The 20,605-nt window shown below is 39.2% G+C and overlaps 1 protein-coding gene across 3 annotated transcripts; it reads right to left on the bottom strand.

Moving 5' to 3' along the window:
• Window positions 1-6: 6 nt before the first annotated feature.
• On the bottom strand, window positions 7-20,480 carry LOC114351546 (Scaffold attachment factor B). Of its 3 annotated transcripts, none has more exons than XM_028302808.1 (18): window positions 20,251-20,480; window positions 19,722-20,159; window positions 19,310-19,340; window positions 18,492-18,618; window positions 17,972-18,006; window positions 17,739-17,884; window positions 17,537-17,654; window positions 17,292-17,416; window positions 16,896-17,015; window positions 16,354-16,431; window positions 15,441-15,601; window positions 14,510-14,627; window positions 13,044-13,163; window positions 5,956-6,082; window positions 2,330-2,417; window positions 1,712-1,824; window positions 956-1,116; window positions 7-303 (listed from the first exon to the last, which is right to left on the bottom strand). In XM_028302808.1, the coding sequence occupies exons 1-17, from the start codon at window positions 20,368-20,370 to the stop codon at window positions 956-958; spliced, it is 2,226 nt and encodes a 741-aa protein (XP_028158609.1). In that variant the 5' UTR covers window positions 20,371-20,480; the 3' UTR covers window positions 7-303. The 3 variants fall into 3 exon arrangements, with proteins under 3 accessions (XP_028158609.1, XP_028158608.1, XP_028158610.1); XM_028302807.1 differs by having other exon boundaries at window positions 13,044-13,167; window positions 14,514-14,627; XM_028302809.1 differs by lacking the exon at window positions 7-303 and having other exon boundaries at window positions 1,098-1,135; window positions 13,044-13,167; window positions 14,514-14,627.
• Between the last annotated feature and the right edge of the window lie 125 nt (window positions 20,481-20,605).

Below are 20,605 nucleotides of genomic sequence, written 5' to 3'. Positions count from 1 at the left end.
TGTTTATTTCAATTGTTTTTTTATTTACCATACAGTTAATCTATAGATAATATTACCTAAATAATTATATTACATAATAATTCAACTTAATAGTATTTAGTGGCAATGCAAGATCATTGTTTTTTTTACTATTTATCTTTTAATGCATCACATAATTTTAGAAGTCAAATACATAAGTGCAAACAATTACACGGAATGATTGACAAAGGCATTGTTATCCCATGTGCACAATTACTTTTACTTGAATTTCAAAAACTCAATTGATTACACTGTGTCTGCACCTCGCCGAGTCCGTGAGAATACCTGTAAAGATGGACAAAATAATATTATTTTTGCGCTGCTTGGAATTAAATATTTAGAAAATACATTAATAATAGTGATTCTTTATATGGTTAGTGTCAACATGGAAAAAGCTCATCCGCCACCACGCGTTGTGTTAATATTATTATTTACTAGCGGCCTCCAGCGACTTCGTACGCGTAAATCCCGTTTTATCTCCTTAGGGGTTGAATTTTGCAAAATCTCGTCTTAGTGAGCACCTACATTCTAAACGGAACCCCAATGCAAAATTTGAGACTCCTAGCACTTGTAGTTTCTGAGATTTCCTGATGAGTGAGTCACTCAATCAGTGACCTTTCGCTTTTATAGATATAGATTTTGGGCTTATTCCACTATTCCCCGTTAAGGCGAATTGGAGCTTATAATGGGAATAATGAACTAAAAAGTTCATTAATCCCCATTACGTTAAAAATAAAATCCTAATATAACGGGGATTAATGAACTTTTTAGTTCATTATTCCCCATTATAAGCTCCAATTGGCGTTAACAAGGAATAGTGGAATAAGCCCAAAATTAAACCAAAAGATTAGTGAACAAAAAGTTCACTAATCCCCGTTGACGGGGATTGTCAACGGGGAATAGTGGAATAAGCCAGATTTTGGTGTAAGCCACTCGCCTAGTATTTGCGCTGGTAGTCGCGCGCGGGCGGCGCATAGCGGTCGGGGTAGGAGGCGCCGGGCGGCGGCGGCTGGTACTGCGGCGGGTAGCGCGCCTCGTACGCGCCGCCGTAGCGCGCCTCCGACGCCCAGCCCTCGCCGCCGGCGCCGCTGCTGCTACCTGCGGACCAAATGGGAAACTGCTACAGTGAGGACATGATAAAATTTTGTTGAGAGAAAGAATTGCGGCTTGATTTTTATACAGTCAGCGTCAGATAGTTTGTGATACCCAAAGTGGCCAAAAAGTTGATAACAACCTTTTTTGTCTTGCGAACTTATTGGATACTTTGGGTGTCACTAACTATTTGACGTTGACTGTACATACATCAATCATTATCATCATCAGGCCATTTATTATACACACATAATTATCACCATCAGGTAATTGTCTCCATTAGAGGAATACTACACCATGTACTATAGATTTGGCCTACACTACCTATACACTCTGGTCTTGGGTTGGGGTGGCCTGACGTTCGTTACTTCAGGACAGGACTTTCCTTCCGCTTACGACATCCACGAAAGAGTAGGGGTGTTCCTATTCAACTCTGCTAGGACCAGGATCAATTCATACTACTCGTAAGTCAGTAAATAGATCTAATGCAACTTTGACCAAAAATAAGGCAAATCCGACATGTAACTAGTAAGTTTCACAAGTCTCGAGTCTGTCAAAACTCAAGATTGTAGTCGCGAAGTAAGACAAATAATGTGCATACCCTTTGAGGCGGCTGCGGAGTCAGGATACCGGCTGGAGGAGTTCCACCGCGGGTCGGGCTTGCCTGGCGGCGACGGTCGGTACGAGCGGGTGTCGCGCGAGTCGTATGAACGCCTGTAAATATCGGGAGAACTGTCAGAACCTCTTCATGATTAAATAAAAAACATACATTTTATACAATACTCGCTTCTGCTGGGTGGATTTATGAGAAAGATTTATCGCGCGTAATGAGATTAAAACACGCTCGTAATATGTGCACTTTTGAATGATATCTAATCCCAATCGTAAATGTAAATAAAATGATATTATGATCCTGAACTTGGGAAGTCTGCACCCCCTTAATTTTTTTTGTGACAAATCAGCCATGTCCTCTTAAACAAATCTTATTTCCATCCAAATTCATCCGAATTAATTATTTATTTCTGTGTGAGAATCGAATACTTATTTTCAAATGTATAATATTGTAGTACAACATAAAATAGTAGTAAAAATGGGGGTACATACATATACGATCGCGCTATTAGTCTTTTCAGACATGAAAACAACCAAACAAAAATTCATCAATTTCAATTCAATGCAGATGAAAATGACAGCAAATAAAAATTTATGTAATAATTACCCAGGTTCCTTTGGTCTCGTTCCAGGAGGCATCGGTTGCCGTGAGTCATCATTTGAACTGCCATTACTAGGATACTTCATGTTTCCAGCTGTAAATGAAAAGAAACAATATTATAATTTCCTATTTTCTTTTACTAGTAAAAGGTACTTTAAATGTTTGAAAATTGAACCAGTTTGTACTTTGTACTGAAGTCGTTTCATATTACAGAAAAAAAGATATTTAAATTAGGAGTTTCGCTTTCAATAGTTTGAATTTTGTTCGAATGAAGTTTGAATTTAAGGACTCCAGCTCACTAAACATCTGCACTGTATCACATAATTTCCCTGAAACTCTAGTCACTCCTCCGGTCGAGTTTAGCCTACATTCGTTTGTTATTTTGGCATTACCCAGCAGTAGAGGGAACATAAGGTAGCGCTAGTTTGGTACCGCTGGTAGTCTCGCTTATAGTCGCAGTAGTTTAGATTAAGACCCAATATGATTGTAAACACTTAATATGCAATAAAAAAATTGAATTTNTAAGATAACATTAATCGAATACAACCATAAATAAAGCAAACAAACCTCAAAAACGAGAATAACCTAAAAATTTTGACGTAAATAGACACTATGCGTTGCGTAATACAGCTCCCTGTCTACCTTAGCTTTGCGTTCATTCTAAGGGACGCATAGTGCTTGTCACCACTGAAGTATTGTCTATGAATAGGTTTTTGGGACCCTGTGCGTCAACGCGCACTATGAGGCCTCAAAGTAATGTTTGTGAATACGGGTTAGTGTCGGCGACTTTAATTCGAAAGATTCTTATCATCAAGGACTTATACTTTCTATATTTTTTAGCATTGATGTGTAAACTGCATTATAACTCCTCCAAATAAATAAGTACGAGAATGGAAAGTAATTATTATTTACTGAAATATTTACAACACGATCCCTCACAAGACGATACCGCAACAACTTACAACAACTCGTTATTCCTAATCAAGTGATGACAGCGGTGAGGGCGCGTAAAAATTACCGCAACGCATTTTCTTTTCACATAAATACGCGCACGGCACAGAGAACTTAGTTGTTCAGACTCTACATTTCACGAAAAACCAAGACTAGTTAATTGGCCGACAATCTACAAGTAAATTTTTCGCGATGCATGTTGCGAGACTAGAATTTACACGCTTTAAGATGTCAGCTTATGTTATAAGATTGTTAAGATGTTAACAGTATTGCTGTGTTCCGGCAGTTAGAGGTGAAATAGCCAGTCCCTCTGTGGTTGAGGATTCTGGGTGAAGCTCGCTTCCACCTTCGGCCTGATCGTCACTTACCATCAGGTGAGATACAGGCCAATAGCTTCCTCGTTGATGATTTAAAAACCATATGTTTGGTACAATGGTTAATTTAAAATAGTAAATTTATTTACTCGTAGGTAAAAATAGTTTCACGATACATTTTATGTAATGTCTAAATGATGAGTCACTAAACTTTGCGGCTTAAATAAACAAAAATGTCGAGATAGTTCATTCAGTAAATAAATAGAGGTATCTGCCAGGTCAGTTGGTCTGCAGCACACGCGTATCGTCAGAAATGAACAACAATTTCTGTTTATGTAAGTAATTTATTTCCTTTATGGAACAGTATGAATATACGGGTGTGACAAATCTGAATGTGGTTTGTACAATGTGTACTTAAATGGAGAATATTTTAGTAAAATATACTTTTTGTTGCCAGTTTGTGTTATATTTATATTCTTCTTGAACATTACCATAGTGTCATTCTTTTCTCTATTGGTTTGGGAGTAGACAGAGTTGTCTCGTAGAATGTTAGTACAAAATCTCTCTAGAAAAATCGACCCTCAGGTCGTTAAATATTCCATCGTTTATTTATTACAATGACCTTGGTAAAAACGACGCGTACGATACCCTCAAAGTATGTGCAACGGGCATAATGTATTTTTATTTTATTTTGGTATCTTATTGAAGGACCTTTCAATAATCGAAACATTAGTGAAACAATAACTTCGTTCGCATGAAAACTCCCCGAGATATTAGAGCTAGCATAAGACTGCAATTATTTAACCTTTTAGCCGCCGGGACCACTGATATCAAAACGTGCCACTGGCGCCGCAACTCTTTTTCAACTCTTTGACGTTAGTGATGGGAAATCTGCTTTGCGATAGTTTTATTTCAAGATGCGTTTTGGTGTAAAAAAACGTGTAATATGTATGTATTTATTTGTATATTTGTAAAATAAATATAAAAAGAAGAATAGTTTCAATAAATAGAGAATTATTTCATAGCTTAATCAATAAAAAACAGGTTGAGAAAAAACGAAACTTTTTTTTTAATTCAGCAGAATATCGATATTTTCAATCCCTATTTAACCTTGACAAAGCAGTACGTCGCGTATAGACGACCCCGGCGCAGTAAGAGGCGTTATTTTTATTAGTTTTAGTGACGAGGTAACTCGATCAAATGGATGTCGATAAATTGATGAATTTTAACGAATAAATTCCAACCACTGCATAATTTATTTATTGATTTAATTAATATAATTAGCTTTAAAATAGTATTTTTTTCTTTATTATTTAACTAATGTTTTATGGCTATTTAAGAAGTTCATGGACACGAAACAATCAAATGCGGCTAAAAGTACTGGCTACACTGGTTCCACTACTGTACGATTTTATTCGCTACCTGCATTCTGTAAGCTCATACGTAGAACGTAACCGAGTAAGTAAGATTTTGATTTTATTTATTTATTATCAGCCCGTTTCAGTTTTGCATGGGTGGACATTTATTTGCAAACTATCAGAAAAAAAATTCAGTATTTCTGAAGTCTTTGATAATATTAGTTATTCTACAAAGTATCGGTTTGTTATTTTGCGTTATTTTGCACTAGCAATTAGTCATGAACTACCCACTTGTAAGTTAATATTCATCATACGATAAAATTATCAACGTACCCTCACTATTCCAAACTTCCGTGCGTCTATGACGTCATAAGCGGTCGTGTATTCCCGACTCCGGCGCTGGAGCATGTTAAGAAAACGTTGAATACTCCGCGCTGCTAGTGTTGTGAAAGTTTCCAAATCTTTGCGTTTTTCTATCATCGTTTACTTAAAATTTATATCGTATTACAATTTAAATAATTCGTCTGTTTAATTCATAACGTTGTACTTATCTTTCTGTATTTAAATCTACATAAACTAAAACGAATTTATACATTTTCATCATAATTAATTTCCATTTCATTAAAATGATGAGAAGATTTTACTACAACACTATGGTCTTTTATTAACGACTGCGGCGCTGAGGTCCTAAAATAATATTGCGTTATGCGATGTGAAATTATGGTGTTAGTTATTTTTAAATATGTCACGTTTAATAGGTGCAATGAAGTCCGAATTCATGAACTAAAACAATGTGTTCAAAGTATTGGATTTTTTATTATTATCTTTCTCATGGATCGTCTCATTCCCTTAGAATAGAGCGGAAAAAATTCAGTCTGCTATGCCCGACTCCGGCGCTAGTGCCCCTAAATTCTGTTGTCGGTCATACGCGACTGCGGCGGTTAATGGGTTAATAAGTCTGGCACTAGTCAGCAGTAGAGGAAAAAAAGGCAATAAGTTGTAGACTCACAGGACACATGCCGCTGATAGTCTCGCTTGTAGTCGCGCTCGCGGTCGCGCTTTTCGCCGCGTTCGTAGCCCGCACCCAACTCGAAGCGCGGCGGCGGCGGCGCCTCGAACTGGCCCCGGCTTGACGACTGAAACAACATCCAATTGTTAGTGCCTTTTCACACGTTCCGGTTGCCGGCTATCCGGCGCCGGGTACCCGGTGGTGAAGTGTATGGGCATGGTACGTAGCTTTCACATAATCCGGCATGCCCATACATTCACGACCGGGTACCCGGCGCCAGATAGCCGGCAACCGGAACGTGTGAAAAGGCACTTACAGGACTATTCCCACCTCTCGTTCCCACCGCTGCAACTCCTGTGTAGAAAGGATCTACAGCTTGACCGCTATAAAAACCCAACCAATGAAGGTCAAGTTTGTTCCGGGGGAAAGAACTGTCATTGGACCCGCAACGACATTAATCAGAAGAAGTGTTACAAACATTCGTGAATGAAATGATAACTAATGAAACAGAAAACATTATTTCGTTATCGTCACATATTAATGACGCAATTACACTATGCGCGAACACCGCGCACGGAAGCATGGGCAAAGCACTGCAAAAGTAACTGAACTGCGTGTTACACTATCTGGTTTCGCGCATAGTATAACTACGCCATAAAATTGGTGATGATACGTATGCGCCTCTATTGAGAAGTGGACTCTTCCTTGTAAGCTATGGTTACCTGTGCCACTTAAGCCAGTCAGTGTCAGTCAGTGCCACATTTGACTGAGACGGGCCAGTGCATGCCCAGACCCCCGCGTGTCGCAGGTTATGTACAACGTCAGCACATCATTCTACATTTCGTCCATTTACGATGACAGTGTGACATCTCCAATGAGGGCTATCGTTTTTTTACCTAACAGTTGGCACTAGGGCATGCAAACCGGTTAACCGGATAACCGAAAAACCGGATAACCAACACAATTTGGAACTCGGTTTTTGTCAGAGTTAATTGGCCGACAATCTACAAGTAAATTTTTCGCGATGCATGTTGCGAGACTAGAATTTACACGCTTTAAGATGTCAGCTTATGTTATAAGATTGTTAAGATGTTAACAGTATTGCTGTGTTCCGGCAGTTAGAGGTGAAATAGCCAGTCCCTCTGTGGTTGAGGATTCTGGGTGAAGCTCGCTTCCACCTTCGGCCTGATCGTCACTTACCATCAGGTGAGATACAGGCCAATAGCTTCCTCGTTGATGATTTAAAAACCATATGTTTGGTACAATGGTTAATTTAAAATAGTAAATTTATTTACTCGTAGGTAAAAATAGTTTCACGATACATTTTATGTAATGTCTAAATGATGAGTCACTAAACTTTGCGGCTTAAATAAACAAAAATGTCGAGATAGTTCATTCAGTAAATAAATAGAGGTATCTGCCAGGTCAGTTGGTCTGCAGCACACGCGTATCGTCAGAAATGAACAACAATTTCTGTTTATGTAAGTAATTTATTTCCTTTATGGAACAGTATGAATATACGGGTGTGACAAATCTGAATGTGGTTTGTACAATGTGTACTTAAATGGAGAATATTTTAGTAAAATATACTTTTTGTTGCCAGTTTGTGTTATATTTATATTCTTCTTGAACATTACCATAGTGTCATTCTTTTCTCTATTGGTTTGGGAGTAGACAGAGTTGTCTCGTAGAATGTTAGTACAAAATCTCTCTAGAAAAATCGACCCTCAGGTCGTTAAATATTCCATCGTTTATTTATTACAATGACCTTGGTAAAAACGACGCGTACGATACCCTCAAAGTATGTGCAACGGGCATAATGTATTTTTATTTTATTTTGGTATCTTATTGAAGGACCTTTCAATAATCGAAACATTAGTGAAACAATAACTTCGTTCGCATGAAAACTCCCCGAGATATTAGAGCTAGCATAAGACTGCAATTATTTAACCTTTTAGCCGCCGGGACCACTGATATCAAAACGTGCCACTGGCGCCGCAACTCTTTTTCAACTCTTTGACGTTAGTGATGGGAAATCTGCTTTGCGATAGTTTTATTTCAAGATGCGTTTTGGTGTAAAAAAACGTGTAATATGTATGTATTTATTTGTATATTTGTAAAATAAATATAAAAAGAAGAATAGTTTCAATAAATAGAGAATTATTTCATAGCTTAATCAATAAAAAACAGGTTGAGAAAAAACGAAACTTTTTTTTTAATTCAGCAGAATATCGATATTTTCAATCCCTATTTAACCTTGACAAAGCAGTACGTCGCGTATAGACGACCCCGGCGCAGTAAGAGGCGTTATTTTTATTAGTTTTAGTGACGAGGTAACTCGATCAAATGGATGTCGATAAATTGATGAATTTTAACGAATAAATTCCAACCACTGCATAATTTATTTATTGATTTAATTAATATAATTAGCTTTAAAATAGTATTTTTTTCTTTATTATTTAACTAATGTTTTATGGCTATTTAAGAAGTTCATGGACACGAAACAATCAAATGCGGCTAAAAGTACTGGCTACACTGGTTCCACTACTGTACGATTTTATTCGCTACCTGCATTCTGTAAGCTCATACGTAGAACGTAACCGAGTAAGTAAGATTTTGATTTTATTTATTTATTATCAGCCCGTTTCAGTTTTGCATGGGTGGACATTTATTTGCAAACTATCAGAAAAAAAATTCAGTATTTCTGAAGTCTTTGATAATATTAGTTATTCTACAAAGTATCGGTTTGTTATTTTGCGTTATTTTGCACTAGCAATTAGTCATGAACTACCCACTTGTAAGTTAATATTCATCATACGATAAAATTATCAACGTACCCTCACTATTCCAAACTTCCGTGCGTCTATGACGTCATAAGCGGTCGTGTATTCCCGACTCCGGCGCTGGAGCATGTTAAGAAAACGTTGAATACTCCGCGCTGCTAGTGTTGTGAAAGTTTCCAAATCTTTGCGTTTTTCTATCATCGTTTACTTAAAATTTATATCGTATTACAATTTAAATAATTCGTCTGTTTAATTCATAACGTTGTACTTATCTTTCTGTATTTAAATCTACATAAACTAAAACAAATTTATACATTTTCATCATAATTAATTTCCATTTCATTAAAATGATGAGAAGATTTTACTACAACACTATGGTCTTTTATTAACGACTGCGGCGCTGAGGTCCTAAAATAATATTGCGTTATGCGATGTGAAATTATGGTGTTAGTTATTTTTAAATATGTCACGTTTAATAGGTGCAATGAAGTCCGAATTCATGAATTAAAACAATGTGTTCAAAGTATTGGATTTTTTATTATTATCTTTCTCATGGATCGTCTCATTCCCTTAAAATAGAGCGGCAAAAATTCAGTCTGCTATGCCCGACTCCGGCGCTAGTGCCCCCAAATTCTGTTGTCGGTCATACGCGACTGCGGCGGTTAATGGGTTAAACGAAGCCCCTATTGTATGGCTATTAAAATATATAATAAGTTACCTGAATTTTTTAAACTGTTGCCGCTAGAGTTGTTTAAAAAAAGTTGCATATCTGGCTTTTCAATAAATGCTATTACTCAATACAAGAATACTTTGACGACAATTTATTATGATTAACAGACTATTTAATTTTCTCGACTAGAATTATTTATTGTAAAGCATGTTAATATAATCCATTGTAATAATAATCCTGACATTCAAACGCTGTAATTTATTATTGTTCTTTTGTACTTACATTTTTTTTTTTTTTCAATATTTGCACGACTAATTAAGTCAACATGTGGACATGCCAATTGTAATAATAATATCTTGTAAAACCAAATAAATATTTCTGATTCTGATTATGATTCTGAGCCTAAAATATTGGTTAACGTCACAAGTAAACATCAATAAAGTCAAAATTTCTTTATTTGTTTAGACTAATAAATAGTTCTTACAAATCGTCATAAAATATGCTCTTAAGGAGCCTCTACATGTCTCATAATCTTTTTACCCTACCAGCGCTTCGAGACCAACATTTGGCAAGTGCTGAGAATAATAAGCCAAGCTATTCAATTATTAATCAAGCTAAATCGCTCACATTGAACATTATCCGCTAAACTAACCTAATCTGAACAGCTACAACTCTGAAACCTAAAACTACGAGTGCTCACTAGGAGCACAAAACGTGAATGAAATAAACAAACATTGGTTCAAATGCTCGTGACTACCGGACTTATTTGTCGACTATCCGGCCCAAGGGTCATATTGCAATGTGTACCTTAATCCTATACAAATAACGGTCATACTTTCTACTTTTGTAGTTGACTATGAGATAAACGAATTACGCAACTTTTTGACCCAATATTATCCTTTGCAAACCTTGCTGTGATGTTAAAGTTTCCAAATGTAGACATTCCAAGGGTTGTTTATGCATTTCATTTGATAGCAAAAGTGTCACAAGACCACAGCCAATTTAAGTAACTTTGCCCATCAGTGGCTTCAATTAAAATTGCGAATTTAAGTAGTTTTTTTTTTTCACTTTGATTTAAATTATTTACTTAAAATAAGTTTTTATGTATCTTTAACACGTTGTTTATAAAGCTCGTTTGAAATATAAAAAATCAAAACGAAAAAGTACTAAACTCGCCATTAAACGGGTATTTTGAGCCAATGTTATACTGATGGGCAAAGTTACTTCATTCTTATTTGTGAAAATGCTTATTAATTAAGGCGTTTAGTCTATCTAGCCGGTTCCTAGAAACACTAAGGCTGAGTTGCACCATCTTACTTTAACTTTGACTAACGTCAAAAATCTGCCAAACTCCATACAAAAAGCACCGGTTCTTGTTATTGTTACAGTTAAAATAAGGTGATGCAACTCAGCCTAACTGTAATGGCTTTTAGATCTTGCTAGTGCTAATAATATTTATCCTTCATCTCAGGATTTGATGCGATTTACCTTCGGATCTAATTTGAGGCGTATATCGATAGGCGAGACTGAGGAGTGCGGTAATGCAGGCAGTGTTGTCCCAAGTCCTAAGTAAACTATCGAATCTAATTGAATGTCTTGTTTATCGATATAATTGATTGTGTGGCAGGTGGCACTACAATTGTTAGATAATTAAAATGCGATTTTGTCTTTTATTTCGTTGTAGAGGAAGTTGTATACGTAGAGCATAAGTTATGATACACCGTGCTAGTGCCAGACAGCTGTTGTAACAGTGTCGAATCTTACTAGAGGGATTAGTCAATGTCATAACCGTTAAGACTTTTGCCGGAGTTACATGTATGCATACGTCATGCGTATACCTAATAAAATATGTCAATCTTGGCAGCAAGATAGTTGAACACAGGTTCAGTTCCATAGTCACCACAAAATACTATGCTACTTTAATTTGGGTATTGGCAGTTGAAAATTGAAGCAAATCATTCATCGATCAGAAAACTATCGATGGCATAACAACACTAAACGCAGTCTTCAATATTCATTAGTCAGAGCCCCCGTTAGCTAGCAAGGTATTCACACTCCAATGTTGTGTCTAGACGAGGTTATAAGCAGCTGCAATCAAATTACTGAGGTAGTTTCAACTACACACTCTCAAAAGCTAGGTTTAAATAAAGTTATTGTTATTTGAGAACTGGTTAATCTTTATAGATATTTTCTCTTTTAATCATATCAAATGATACATCTCAAACCTAAAGTATATCTATTAGACTTAAAGAATATTTATTCTCATTAAAACCATAGTCACTTGCATGAGAAAACAATAAGCGTGAGTAGTACAGAACTGTCCAATAAGTATTTAGAAGGTANACCTACAAGGTGGACCGACGACATCGTAAAGGTAGCAGGGAAGCGCTGGACGCAGACCGCTGCCAATCGATCAACATGGAAAGCATTGGGGGAGGCCTATGTTCAGCAGTGGACGTCCTATGGCTGAAATGATGATGAATGATGATGAATGCAATGTGAATGAGTAGAGTATAGTCTATGGCTATGGTATTGAACTAAAGTACCATGTATCTTCTAGCTAAAGCTATAAGCGCGCGGGCGCAAAATGGAACGCGCTTTGTATTTGACCATTGCCGCCATTATTTTTGCTTTGCTAGTCTCTGTCAGTGTCAACTTACATATTATTTAAATAAGCATAACTATGACCAAATTTTCTTCTTCTTTTTTGATGATGTTGGCAATACACGTCGAGGTCGACTTGATTTGTGCCATTTTCCAGTATATAAGTGATACGAGTTACAAAATGAGATCAAGTAATGATATAATGAAGGATGATAGATGATACCCTTTCCCACCCTTTGAGTCTCAGTAAAGTTGTGGTGCTTTACTGAGACCTCCTATGGACAACTTGAGAGAACCAGAAGAATCACGATGCACTGTTTTGCTTCACTTGCCCACACCCATGGACGTTCACGAACACTCAATGGTTAATAATCCACCATTATTACACATTAATAGTCGCCCACACACGAATTTGAGGAAATAAAACAAAACCGCTAACATGACGCTTCAGATTCCCGCCAAGAAGTCCTGACCAAAGGTTTTGCTTTGCTAATGAGCGAAGTATCCTATTGTTGATCTCTTTATATTTGATTTTTAATTAAACTATTCAATTGATCTCACAATATTATGTTCAGAACATGTAACTTCATCTTGTCAAACTAGAATATAAAAGAAATAAAATGATTTTTATTATAATTTGCAGCATTTTTATTTACTTACAAACAGTCGACCCGAAAAACCCGAAAAAACCGGTTTAGTTCGGTTTTTAAAAATAAAAACCGAAAAAACCGGTTTTTCCAAACCGCTCGGTTTTTGCATGCCCTAGTTGGCACCCCTGGCGATTGACAGGACCTTATTCTACAGTGGCGCCATCTTGATGAGTGCAAATGCGATAGTCCTCCTACCACTTTCGCGCTCACCAACTGGCGCCACCGTCTTCGCTACTAGCAAGTGACAGGACCTTACTCTACAGTGGCGAGCGCTAAAACGATAGCCCTCATTAGATTAACGTAGGAGAGGTCACACTGTCGTCGCAAGAGGACGATTTGTTGCAAAATAGCACTTAATACAAGCACACAAGGCTCACTGACCATGGGCGGCGGCTGCACGCGCTTGTGGCGTTGGTCGCGCTCGTAGGCGGGCTCGGGCGGGCTGGCCGCCTTGCGGTACGCCGCGCTGCTCTCGTAGCCGCGCTTGCGACGCTCCTCCTCCAATCTAATGATAGACATAAATCCCAACTAATATTATAAATGCGAAAGTAACTCTGTCTGTCTGTCTGTTACGCTTTCCCGCTTAAACCTCGCAACCGATTTTGATGAAATTTGGCATAGAGATAGTTTGAGTCCCGGGAAAGAACATAGGATAGTTTTTATCCCGGTTTTTGAAACAGGGACGCGCGCGATAAAGTTTTTCTGTGACAGACAAAATTCCACACGGGCGAAGCCGCGGGCGGAAAGCTAGTAAATAATAAAATAAAAAGCTTTTATTTCCACAAGTTTACAATTTTATAAATTAAGTTAGAAGCATTTGTCTTCACTCTTGTGGCACCCCTGTATGGGCAAAAGCCTCCTCCATTCCGCTCCATTTCTTCCTGTCGTGGGCTAGGTCGAGCCAATTTTCTCCCGCTACTCTCATTATATCATCAGCCCACCTTTCTTTGGGTCTCCCAACATTCCTCTTCCCCTTCGGTCCCTTCCATTCTGTTGATGTTATAGTCTATCTTCTATCTTTGTACCTTGCTAGGTGTCCAGCCCACTGCCATTTTAGTTTTAAAGCTTTTTGGAGGGCATCTGTTAGTTTTGTTTGTTGTCTAATTTTGTTGTTTCTGATTTTTTGAATTTTTCTTAAATTAGGGTAATGATAGACATAACATTAATTAAAGTACGGCTAACGAGAAGCGATACCAAATGTAAACAAACCCAATGTCATGGGTGAACCCATCTTACTTTGACATATTTTGGAGGGGGAACGAGACATTACGACAAATACACAAGATGGGAAGATACAGAATATATTGTCAACTCGACAGTCGTATCGACCTTTTGTATAGCTGCTAAAGCCTGGTCCGTGAGCACGTAGAATCCCGTCCAATGACCCCAAGCTACCCATCCTTATCGCTCGCGCGTAATTATATTGCTGTCGCGACTGTGCGACGCGCGCCCGCAGTGAGTGTGCGAGCGCGACAGCAACATAATTAAGTGCGAGCGACAAGGATGGGCAGCTTGGGGTCATTGGACGGGATTCTACGTGCTCACGGACCAGGCTTTAGTTGGCCGTACTTTGCGTAAGCACGGATACAAAATAAAGACCGCAAGTTGTTTACCACTGTGAAAATAGCTGTGGCAAGCCAACTTTTGCAAGATTTACGCAGTGGTGACAGCTTGCGGAAGTCAACTTCTGCAAGTTTCATTGCTAGTCTAATGCCCGTTTTCAACATCATTCCCTATGACCCCCATGGTAACACTTACTAGGATTATTTTGTTTTCAAATGGTTACTTAAAAATTACAGAATGATGGGGAAAACGGGCATAAACCTCGCTTAAAAGGTAAAAAGGACTAACCTCAACTGTGCCCTCTTGAGTTCCAGTCTCTCCAGCTCCAGCTTTTCCCTTTCAAGTCTATGTCTCTCACGTTCTAGACGCAGAAGTTCATTCTTTTCTCTCTCAATTTTTTCCCTGAAACAAAATTATATGTTAGCTTATGTGAACCTAACCTAAGTACACAATGTGAAGTGTGACGAATAAGCATTTGTCACACGTTTCTTTTGAACTAGCAGAATTTAAACAGTGTGTCCGCCTGTAGAAGTGTTGGTTTTTGGTGGACTAGTTGTAATGTCTCACCCGAATGTCTCGTGACAGGTTCATGTACGAACACGGGACCCGAAAGCGAGACACCTGTCGAGGTGCCTCGCTCACGGGTCCCGAGGTAGCGAGAACTTTCCGTACACTCTCGGACTCAGCCTGTCTCGTGGTTTTTCAGCGAGAGTGTACTGCCGGCATTTAGATATGGACATATTTCTGCTGTCTGTCGTCGTTGTGTGGCGTTACCTCTCCCGCCCGCGACCGCTCGCGCGACTATAGTCTGGTCTGCGAGCACGTAGAATTTTGTCCAATGACCCCAAGCTACCCATCCTTATCGCTCGCGTAATTATGTTGCTATCGCTCTCGCACACTCACTGCGGGCGCCCGTCGCACAGTCGCGACAGCAATATAATTACTCGCGAGCGATAAGGATGGGGCTAGGGGTCATTGGACAAAATTCTACGTGCTCACAGACCGGGCTTTAGTAACAATATGTCCGTCTCTCGCCCCGTCTGTCGCGTTACTTACCTCTCGGCGCGCAGCTTCTCCCGCTCGAGCGCGAGGCGGTGCTTCTCGACGCGCTGGCGGCGCTCGCGCTCGCGCAGCGCGTCCTCGGCCGCGCGGCGCCGGCGCTCCTCGCGCGACTAGTAACAATATGGCCACCTCTCGCCCCGTCTGTGTTGTTACCTCTCGGCGCGCAGCTTCTCCCGCTCGAGCGCGAGGCGGTGCTTCTCGACGCGCTGGCGGCGCTCGCGCTCGCGCAGCGCGTCCTCGGCCGCGCGGCGCCGGCGCTCCTCCTCGCGCGCCGCCCGCGACCGCTCGCGAGCGCGCGCCACGTCACGCTCTTTCTACAGGAGGGAAGGAACAACTTATTTAGGAGACGCCTATGCCCGTTTTCACCATCAATCCCTAATTTTTAAGTAACCCCTATTGTAACGCATACCAGGATTTTTTTTTACAAAGGGTAACTTAAAAATTAGGTTGCTTGATTCTGACTAGAATCAAACAGCGATCGGTTTAATTTAAGAGTATTTTATTAAGAGGCAGACTTGCCTCTTACTAAAATACGAGCTTATGGGTGGTATAACACACGGGTGTAGGGTAGTAGGCATGCGCTGGTCATACTATTTTTATAGATACAATCGGCGAAGAGCATCCGTACAAGTTTTAGCGGAGGCCTATTAATGCGTGATACACCGCAAAGAAAGGCCTTTGTCCAGCAGTGGACGTCTTTCGGCTGAAACGAACGAACGAACGAACACCGCAAAACCCACCCACTAATGAATTAATGGAAGAATGCGAATACATGTGGCCAAGCTTAATTTGGCGTTCAAAGCGGAGCGTTAAACTTACACAGTCAAGAAGAACTGACTATGCAAATACATATTTAAAAAAAACACATAAAAAAATAACACGCACGCTTTGAACACCTCATCAAAGAATGAACGAGTCCTAAAAACATGAACGACAAGCAATAGAACAACGGCAAACACAGCTAAGTAGGTTAGTATGCAATAGCACCGCTAGGTGAAAATTACATTTTTATCAAGAGAAGAATGGTTAGTATTTAACAGAATAGACTAGAGATGAAAAATCTTACCCATATTTTCGAAAACGACAGCACTTCTCTTGGGGACCGTTTACGCTCGCGGCTTCTTGTGCTGCGTTTTGCCCTGTCCTATGGTTCGATAACAATAGCCATTACAGTAATATTCTTGAATAAAATAGTCTGAATATATTGAAAGTTGTAAACTATTTTAATAAATTGCATTTTTAAAAAGGTCTCTCAATTTTATTATTTACCTTCTTTCTACAGGCTGATATTACTCAAATGTATCTCTTATGAGATTGAAATCGACATCAAAGAAAATATACACTTTCCCACACTGAGTACCTGATCAGCTGTTAGAAAGAGATGATTATTTTCCTTGATATTTATGTCAACAACGTATCAGCCAGGCAAGGATGCGCGCCGTGATAAAATTTTATCGATGAATTTAAATGACAAACTCATAAAATTGATGAAATTTCGCAGTAAGCTTATTATGGCGCGGCGCGCACCCGAGGTCTACAGGAGACGTTTTTGGGCAGTAAAATAAATCAGAAAAAGAAATAAATGAGAGTAATGAGACCAAATCTTACTTTGTCCGAGCGATGTGACTTTTCCCGCGTCCTCGAGGTGGCCCGCGTGCCTTCCTCTCCGGATTCCTCGCCTTCTTTCTTTGGCTTGGACTCGGCGTTTTCTTCACCTTCTTTACCCTCCTGTATAAATGTTTCAGTATTTTAAAAAGACGTTTTAATGCATTAATTACAATATGAGTGCGATAAATAAGGTCGTTATCTGTTGTTCGCGACAGAAACAACCTTTTATGCTGTTTTTTATTGTATTTTCATTACTTCTGTTTTTATGTTTTTTGACGTTACATTGAAAACACTTTAGTAACTACAATGGTGTACTACTGCATAAAAATTAAAACCCTCAATAGTGCTAGGAGTGTTTTCATATCAGTTAAAATAAAAAAACAAAATGAAACAAACCTCATTCTCCTTGCCCTCCTCTTTGCGTTCGTTGCTGGGACGTTCCGTGCGCGAGGGTTGGCGCCGGGACGACGATTCCGACTCAGACTTGGCTTTTTCCACAGATATCATTCGACCATGAAGTTCTGTTAGCAAAAAGTTTTAAATTATTTACAAACATTCTGGAAAACGATGATTTCATTTAAATGAAAAGACATCAATCTTTGAAGTAGTTTTTAATAAAGTCAGCAAGATAATTAGCTTACCAGTCCTATGCAAGTTTTTGATACAGTTTTCTGCATCTTGCGGACTAGCCATGGTAACATAGCCATAGCAACGAGATCCTGGTGTCCGTGCATTAGTTACAACTTTAGCACCAATCACCTGCAAAATTAAAATTATTCAGATTATACAAAAATATTTTATTAAAGGTTTAGGTAAATAAATGCATTTTTTTATTAAATTTACCTTTCCATGCTTGCTACACAGCTGCTTCAAGTCCTTAGCGCGAGTGTCGCCCGACAGCCCGCTGACCCATAGGTTGCGAGCGCCACCTTCCTTACTGTCATCTTTCTTTTCCTTTTTATCACTTTCGCCATCCTTATCCTTTTCGTCTTAAAAAAAAAAGAAGTTATTTAACCAAATGTTCTCATTCATGTTCTTCAGGGATGTATTTTCTTTAAAAAAAAACTAAATTGTACCTTTTTCATCCTTTTCCGTTTTTTCACCATCATTGCTGAAAGCAGAAATTTTTTATTATAGTAATGGCACAAACTGGTCTGACGATACATCGGCATAGAATTTTTGAAATCGTCCATTAATTCGTGACTTTACGATTTGACTATCAGAAACGCACACGACACTACAAAGTTTTGCACCAGTACTCCGGCAGCAGCAGGGAAGCAGACGAGTCGATCGTTGAGCACGACGAGTTCGGGTGGCCGCAAGCGTGGAGCCGCCGACCGCAGGCCTTCTCACGGGGAGCGACCACGAAGCACCTGAAGTCCGTCATATTTCGGGCGCGGAGACAATCAGCCAAGGATGCGTTGGAGATCCTCTTCTCTGGGAAATCGGGAACGTCCAAACGGTAGGCGTAGAATTCTTCCATCCAAATAACTAGGTGCAAAACTTTGTAGTGAAAACGAAATTGAATAGTCGATATTTCGGAGCGGAATATAATGCGCGCAGCGGCGTCGCGACGGCCGTTCGTCGTTCACCAACCTAATGGCAGGGGCTTCGCTGTTTACTTGTTGATCGTCGGCAGGGGTGGAGTCCGAAGGTGCCGCGGAGTCGGCCGGCGCCGATGCGTCGCCCGAGGCCTCGGCTGGTTCTTCGAGAGCGGCATCATCTACGTCAGTAGCGGTTATCAGCTGAGTCAGCGCAGGTCGCCCGTCGAGTCGACGGCGGCCTGCCCTGTCTCCCTTCATCTTCTTTTGGGAACGGCAGAATGGTCTTCTTAGAGAATTTCCCAGTTGCATGTTGAAAAAATACTAACTCTTGACCTGAAAACTTGATTGGATATTAGCACCACTGTCTGGATATGGAGCAGAAGTGGCGTTGGGCCACCATGTCCATGTTACTTATGGACTACACATTACCACATTTGTAGAACACCTGAAGGTCGCAACGCAACCAAAAATGTCCCGCAACTTTTATATATCAACCACATAACTTTGGCTTTCAGCTCGTGTATGTAGATAGTTTCTGCCTTGTTGCATTTTCTCAAATTTCTGCTCAACATTGGGTTCTGCGTTGCAGCTGACACAATTTTTATCAATGGCAGTGGTGCCTTAAAGTGCCATCGTAATTTATCTCTTCTGATTAATATTTCCAGTCTTGTTGCAGGATCACTTCACATTTAATTTCATATTTAAACATTTTAAAAATTTACATAACAAACAATGTTCTTAGGTTCAGTAACATTTAGGCACATTGTAATCTATGTATATCAATTATCCAGGATCAAAGGTTTTATTGCACAATAGCTGTTACTGCAGAGCTTAATTTTGTATTAAATTACAAATAAAAAAGGAACTTACCATTATTGTCCGCTTTTTCAGCATTATCAGTCTGAAAGAAGTAAAACAAATCTTTAAGCAACATGGAAGTAACTACTGCATTCTGGCAAAGTGCCAGAATATCACATACTGGCAAATATTAATAGATCTATATTTATCAAAATCATAACACTGTAATTTTTGCATAAATGCATTTGGCTAATATTATTGCATAAATGCATTTTGTCTAACTAATAAAATATAGATTTACTTCTAAAAAAAGATGATTATATCTTTCAAATCAACATGTATTTATATCAAAGCTACAAAAATATGTGAACATAATCATTTACTCTACAATGATCTTCTAATCTATATCCATGAAATATCCATTTGTAATTTTGGTGACAACTGGAGGCAGTTTAACAGTGACTCTGAAGAAATAGAAACGTACCTCTTCATTGAGCAATTCATCTTCTCCAAGATCTAAATTAATGCTGTCCTCAGCATCTGTATTATTTTCAATTTTAGGATCATCCTCACTCTTGATTTCTGGTTCAATGCATGGTTTTTTAGCTTGACTAGCTTCAGGCTCTTCTTTGCTTTCACGTTTCCTGCTTGTTTTCTCATCTACTTCCATTTTCTCGTCCGCGGCTTCTTCTGTGGCTTCCGTGTGGTCGTTAGCTTTGGTCTCCTCTTCAGTTTGCTCAGTTTCTTCCTCATCACCTGCGTCGTCTTGGACGATCATGTCTTCCATTGTAGGAGTCGTCTCTTCAGCCTCCTGTTCTGCGGCACCTTCTGAACGACGTGTTTTTTTTACAGGCGTTTTACCTTCAGGAGTAGTCAACTCAAACTTGAACGTTGCTGGATCGTGGCCCTCCTCCTCTAAATGCTAAAAACACGCGAAAGATGTATTAAATAAATAAATAATTGAAATCCATGTGATGACTAAACGATTGTGTAATAAAATAGCAGCTAATCACCTTTGTTAGGCGTTGGATGAGCACGCCGCGTACACCGCTTTTATCTAGGTTACGCTTTTCTAACTCAGCGCGCAAGTCTATAACCCTAAGGTCGTTGAGTAAACGTTTTCTATCAGACATCGCTTGAAGTTATTTTAGGACGTTTCTAATAATATCCACAAAAATATAAATTCTTCCAGACGCACAAAATTCCCACGACACGAGAGTTTTCACAAATGTCAAAATGGCGACCACCACACCGTAATGGCGTCGGCATAAACTGTCAAAGTATCCAAAGATAATATAAAATGATGAACTCGAATAGTGTATAACTAAAAGTGTCCACTATTTGTTGAAACAATTAGTTGATATAGTC

Source organism: Ostrinia furnacalis, unplaced genomic scaffold (genome assembly GCF_004193835.3).
Source record: "Ostrinia furnacalis isolate ACB-3 unplaced genomic scaffold, ASM419383v2 OfSCF1160, whole genome shotgun sequence".
Classification (NCBI taxonomy): Eukaryota; Metazoa; Arthropoda; class Insecta; order Lepidoptera; family Crambidae; genus Ostrinia; species Ostrinia furnacalis.
This window is presented reverse-complemented; position numbering and strand designations above follow the sequence as displayed.

Coding starts and splice junctions, on each gene's coding strand:
- LOC114351546 (XM_028302808.1), bottom strand. CDS start 20,370: ATGTCTGATAGAAAACGTTTACTCAACGACCTTAGGGTTATAGACTTG. Junction 14,628..15,440: donor GAGAAGCTGCGCGCCGAGAG/GTAACAACACAG, acceptor ATTTTGTTTCAG/GGAAAAAATTGAGAGAGAAA. Junction 1,825..2,329: donor ACGAGACCAAAGGAACCTGG/GTAATTATTACA, acceptor CGATATTTACAG/GCGTTCATACGACTCGCGCG.